This window comes from Neoarius graeffei, chromosome 26 (genome assembly GCF_027579695.1).
Source record: "Neoarius graeffei isolate fNeoGra1 chromosome 26, fNeoGra1.pri, whole genome shotgun sequence".
NCBI classification, from domain to species: Eukaryota; Metazoa; Chordata; class Actinopteri; order Siluriformes; family Ariidae; genus Neoarius; species Neoarius graeffei.
In genome coordinates this window covers 32,780,539-32,787,117 of record NC_083594.1, presented here as the reverse complement: position 1 = coordinate 32,787,117, position 6,579 = coordinate 32,780,539, and the positions used below count along the sequence as shown (strand labels likewise).

Below are 6,579 nucleotides of genomic sequence, written 5' to 3'. Positions count from 1 at the left end.
AGATATTGCACCAAAAACCAGACATTTAGTAGAATTTAGCTAGAATAGTCATTTACCACATTAGCAATGTATAGAGTGTATTTCTGATTAGTTTAAAGTGATCTTCATTGAACAGTGCTTTTCTTTCAAAAATAAGGAAATTTCAAAGTGACCCCAAACTTTTGAACGGTAGTGTATATATATCAATTATACTAGTCTCATCTTTTGCAAGCATCACCAAGCTGTGAGCAGCATCAGGGCTTGTAGTATTTTGGTTACCAATTTTGTTTACTGTTTTTTGTTCAAAATACAGTGCTGTGAACTATATTTTCAAAATAGCAAGAAAGCACTTGTTCATGAATTGTCTTATGCCGCTTTTCCACTACAAACGCGGCTGAGCCGTGCCGTGCTGAGTCGAGCTGAGCGGGGCTGTTGGAGTTGCATTTCGACTACAACCGCGCTGAACTGTGCTGGCTGGAAGTGGGTGGACACATTGGGTGGAGTTAGTGAAAGTGGGTGGACGTCACGTGATGTCGTTAAGCAGCGCAAACAGTGACATCAGTGACAGTGGCGGAACAAGTCAGAGCCGGGCCGGGGGCGGGGCAAATGACCGGGCCCTTTATTAAAGCTTATCATAACATCATTTTAGGCTACAAAATGTCCGCAACTGCGGTGTTTACCAATTTCAACACTACCGGGTGCAACTATGTTATTTAGTACATCAAGTCCTTCAAACGAACATGTAACTCAGAAACAAAAAACATTAGGATACTGTACATGGCTCATAATAAAACATCAATAGCCTATACTGCGCACATTATTTGAAGGGCATACGAATGAGCGCTCAGAGGTTGCAACGGTGACAGGAAGAGTCAGAAATAAAAGGAGGGCGGTGCAAACCTCACTGAATGCACTGTGTTTACCAATTTCAACACTACGGGGTGCAACTATGTTATTTTGTACATTAAGTCCTTCAAACGAACATGTAACTCAGAAACAAAAAAACATTAGGTGACATACTGTACATGGCTCTAATAAAACATCAATAGCCTACTGCGCGCATTATTTGAAGGGCATACGACGAGCCTTGCGCTCCGCGAACTCGTCCACGATGCTCTGTATGTCACTGATTCAGTGAGCTTTTAAGCGGTAGTCTCACGACCCGAATAGTAAACAATAAACATGGAGGGCATGGAGTCGTTAGTGTGGCTGGTCTTGGTGCTGTGGCTTGTTGTCACCGACAACGCCAACAGATACTGGCAAGAGCGTATAGATGAGGCGAGGCGCATAAGGCTTCAGAAATTCTCGTAATTCGTAATTCTTCTCCTTCCGGGTTTGCGGTGTTTACAGATCCCAGCGTGCTCGCGGGGCGTGTGTGGGCATGTGAGGACACTCCTCCTCACCAATCAGTGCACAGGGGAGTGTCTGCTCACGCCCCCAACCTCACTCGGCACGGCTTGGCTCGCTTCAGCCTCACTCCAAAACCGTGCGAGTTTTAGGGGCTAAGCAGGGCTGAAACGAGCTGAGTCGTGCTGGTTTTTGGTAGTCGAAACGCGAGCCGTGTCGGGCTGAAGTGAGCTGAAAAAGGGTAGTGGAAAAGGGCCATTAGAAGCATTATTTAGTACTAATGAGCACGTTGTGTGTAGACTCTAAAAAAATTAAATTAAAAAATTAAAACGATTAGCAGAAGTTTCATATTGGCTTTTCAATATATCTGCCAAAAAGCTTTATTAAAAAAACAAAACCCTTATAAAACCTTTCATTTGACCTTTCAGAAGGACCAAACAAAAGCTGTGCTAATCAAAAGGTAAATTTTCTTAAAATAAACACCACTTACTTGATATCGAATCAGTAGCCTTGGTGAACCATGAGGTGAATTTCGTTTATCGTTTTATCTGCCGATTATCTTCCGATACTACGAAGTTATAACGAGGGTTCTCTTATTTCATTTCTGGTTCTGATTGGTTCCGAGGCTTATAAAGAAGTAGAACTTGATCAGGATAAGTGCTGATTGGTTATGAAGTTTCACTATTGTTACACTCATTCTTACAACACGAAGACATAGCGGCTTTGCCACGCGTTTTTGTGTACCTTTGATAACGCGAGATCAACTGTTCGTATTGCAAGATCACAATTCGCCGTTCTGGTGATTGTAATGCTTATGCGCATGTGCAGTGTGCTATTGTTACACTCATTCTTACAACACTATGACATAGTAGCTACTGCCTTGCTTCACTTCTATGAGGCAGTAGCCACCCAAAAAAAAAAAAAAAAAAATCATCAAAAGACTGATTTACACGGTTTTATTGTTGCTTAGACAGAAACCTTCTCCATTTAGCTCCTCTCATGTTTATGGCGAGAAACTGTTCAAGCATTGGCATAAAAAGCAAATAAAAACAATAAATTAAATGGATTAAACAAATTATGACAAAAAATATTGAAGTGACAAGAAATAACAGAACATCAGTGTACCTTGCGTATCACTAATGTTTAACAGAGACCATATTGCCTGTTAGTGTTGGATTGTATGGCATTATCTGTACAGTCATGTAACTGCTACATAAACAAAATTTACTTTTCTGCAGAAAAATAAAAAGGCATTGTTTAAATAAAAAAAGCTATACATAATATAGCATTTTCACTCCGTGGGGTTCTGAATGACTATCAGGAAATAGTCCTTATCTGTGGAGAGAGAAAAAAGGAAACAGGTTAGTATGAGACAAGTGTGAGAAGGTTTCCTGTAAACAAACTAGTAAATAAACTGCACTTAAATTGATTTTGATACAACTGGACACAACCTAATTGGTTTTCTGACAACACTACGTTACTGTGCATTCATCTTTCGTTTCCATTTCTGTGGATATGTTATGCACAAAAAATATTTTTAGAGATTTAATCGACATCTGTATAAAAAAAAAAAAAAAACCTAGTTTTTCTAGAATTGGTTATGGACAGCAATAATACCAAGTTACATCAACTTCTGTTGCAATACAATTTTATGAGAATAGAACACAGACTTGTGATGGGCAGGGCTCGAAATTAACTTTTTTTCTTTGTGTCCCCCAGTGGTCCCGAATTCTGTGTTGTATTGTCCCGAATGGAAGCAATAGTGTCCCCATTTTTTTCCTCTCTGAAATAACCAGTGGTTAATATTATCATATGAAGTTACTATTATATTTGTAACTATGCGATTTTGAACCCTTTATATCATTTTTACAATAAGTCACAAGCGACACGTCCTATACATCTACTTCAAAATTACAGTTATTGCATTTTCAGTTCATTAAACTTTGGCGATCTCACTGTATGAATAGATACCCGTTTATTTAAAGGGGCCAACTAGCTCATTCAGAAAATGTTTCAACTTCCTACATCTGCAGTACACTTTAGTTGAAAATAAGACCCCTTTTATGTTCATTTCATCTACTTATACCTTGAATATCTGTTGGCTCTTATAAGGCCAACTTATCATTTTCACCATTACCGTTATCCATAGCCCTGTGATGACCTGGCGACTTGTCCAGGGTGTACCCCGCCTTTCGCCCGTAGTCAGCTGGGATAGGCTCCAGCTTGCCTGCGACCCTGTAGAACAGGATAAAGCGGCTAGAGATAATGAGAGGAGATGAGACCGTTATCCATTTTTATAAACTTTCCGTTATCCATTTTATGAACTTTCGCTGCCGAAAGCAACATCAGCATAGTGGCAGGTCCGAGCCTAGTTGTGCTGCTGACTGACTAAACTTTCTGAACTAGAAAGACACCAAGAAAACTCACTTATTCTGTTGAACGCTATCTTCCGTCAATATCATCCACATCATTCCTGTTGTATTTTATAACGTGTCTAACAGTGTTCATTAAGTTCATTCAGTTGCTAGCGTTGCCTGCAGACCAGGCGATGACACTTTGGATCCTGAAGGTCCCGGAGACGTTATGTCTGGGCTTTCAGTTTCTTCCCCGCGGTCGGTCCGCTTCAACCACTTAAGCATTTTTGTTCTGGCAAGAGTCGGCGCAGCGTGTGCGGTAGCAATTCCATTCCAAGTCCATATAACGCGGACTCCGGCCGAAGATTCTAGAACAGAATGCGCTGCTCTGTAGCCTACTGATGCAGGTGCATAGAAAGTGTAGCTACTATGTATTTTTCGCTGTTAACGTTTTAAAATTAAAATTGACAAATTAGGTGAATGTCTACGTATGTGTTACGGCTTTGTAAATAATATTAATGTAGAACTTTTTTTCTAGATCCATTTTTTTTCCATTGTCCCGGGATTGTCCCAGATATGATAATTTTGTGTCCCGATGACATTTTTTATGGTCCCCGGGACATCGGGACACCGTTAGTTTCGAGCGCTGGTGATGGGTAAATGAGGAAACGATCAATTCCAACCATCATTACAAAAAAAGTGTGCTGGTTTTCATAATGTGTTTTGCCCACTTTTTAATCCCATACAAACTTTAACAACATGCTGTCGGATTTTAATGCAGAGCAATGATATAGCTTTGTGATGTAGCTTGTTTGTGCTGCCTAACAGATAAAAGTGTGAATGTTTTCACTATCAAAACATTAACGGATATTTAAATGACAGCATGATGTTTGTCAGGGCAATTCACTATACAGGAATTCAGTAAATATCTCTACTGCTGTTCACCACAAGCACTTTACATCATTTTATTTCAATTGTTACAACTAAGAATTCATTATGTTTATTTACCAGTCCTAACTATATTTTGCAAGAAAAACAGATAATTAAAATAAAACAAACAAACAAACACAAAAAAAACCATCCAGACACTACTGCTAGCGATTGTAATGATCATCTGGCCACACCCCCTTCTAATACACCCTTGGATGGGATGCCAGTCCACATACACAAATTCATACATTCCATTAATTTACACCTAGGGGCAATTTAGCAAAACCTGTAAGACCACAAGTATTACACGTTTTGGGAGGAAACTGGAAAACCCTGGAGGAAAGCTACATAAGGAGATCATGTAACTCCACACAGCGAGTAAGGCCACTCATTTTATATTATCTGGTTGATGGATCCACCGAAGTGCTGAGAAAAGTGCCATTTGAAAAAAAAAATATTCAACTTTATTTACTTTTTATTTTTCCCCCGCCGATCTCTCAAAAGATGCCGATGTGAAAATGATTTTATTTAATCTAAATTAAACGTTAAATCGCATCTTTATCATGACCATTTGATACCTCGCGATACAACTTGCCATTTTTTCGGTCACTGTATTGACCCAACTGTATTCGCGTCTCGAGAGTTCCCAAACTGCATTGCGAATAATGGCGGCGTCCAGGAAGCGTGTTCATGCCATGTGAGAAGAATCGAATAACAAATCACAAGGACTTCGTTCGTGCAGGTTCGTTTAAATGGGGGACAAGCTGCATTTAAGCAGTCTGCCGAAGGAGAAACTGTCGGCGAGTTTATTATGCGCGTGGCAGACTGTGCTCTGGCCGATATCCTGACCGTTAGAGTCGGCAACGATGGTCATCGAGCAGATTCGACACAAGCCGACCTACAGATGCCCATGACAGTTGTAGTGGACAAATTTGGCTACAATTTTTTTTTACAGCGGACATAAGGACCGATCCAGTTGCAACAGATAAAAAAAAGTGACAGTTGCCCATCAGCATTTGATGTCCTCATGAATGTCCAACGAAAGTACACATCCTTACCCGCAAAAAGGTATGAGAATGGCTGAACTTAAATTAATAATAAATATTTATTATTAGAATCTAATAATATTATTTTTATTGCATTATTATTTTTTTTTCCTCCGACATTTTTTTCATTTAAAGAAAATATTTTTTTCAAATCTTGTAGCCTTATTTTTTTTCTTATTTCACCCTACATCACACAATTTGACCTGAAAAATCCGTCAACCAGAAAATAAAAAAATGAGTGGCCTAACCCAAGCTCAGGACCAAATTGCGGACCCTGGAGCTGGGTAGCACTGCATCACCGGTCATAGCTATGCACATCTTGAACAGGCAACAGTGGAAACCAATATCATGTCAAAAGCTGGAGAATGAGGCATGAGTGGAAGATAAGTGAAAGGAAGAAGGGCAAGTGGCAGATGAGATACATCCTACTTAGGTTAACCATCTGTTCGATCATAGATTAAACATGAGAGAGGCTGAGCAGAGAGTCTAGCTCATCATGAGCTACAGTGGTGCTTGAAAGTTTGTAAACCCTTTAGAATTTTCTCTGTTTCTGCATAAATATGATCTAAAACATCATCAGATTTTCACACAAGTCCTAAAAGTAAAGAGAACCCAGTTAAACAAATGAGACAAAAATATTGCACTTGGTCATTTATATATTGAGGAAAGTGATCCAATATTACATATTTGAGAGTGGCAAAAGTATGTGCACCTTTGCTTTCAGTATCTGGTGTGACCCACTTGTGCAGCAATAACTGCAACTAAACTTTTCCGGCAACTGTTGATCAGTCCTGCACACCGGCTTGGAGGAATTTTAGCCCATTCCTCCGTACAGAACAGCTTTAACTCTGGGATGTTGGTGGGTTTCCTCACATGAACTGCTCGCTTCAGGTCCTTCCACAACATTCTGATTGGATTAAGGT

At 39.8% G+C, this 6,579-nt stretch overlaps 1 protein-coding gene across 1 annotated transcript in view; it reads right to left on the bottom strand.

The window, feature by feature from the left end:
* Positions 1–2,268: 2,268 nt before the first annotated feature.
* dynlrb1 (dynein, light chain, roadblock-type 1) overlaps positions 2,269–6,579 on the bottom strand; it is a 49,478-nt gene continuing 45,167 nt past the window's right edge. The window contains exon 4 of the mRNA XM_060910391.1: positions 2,269–2,661. Coding sequence (XP_060766374.1) covers positions 2,618–2,661 — 44 coding nt within the window. The 3' untranslated portion in view covers positions 2,269–2,617. The remainder of the gene's footprint in view (positions 2,662–6,579) is intronic.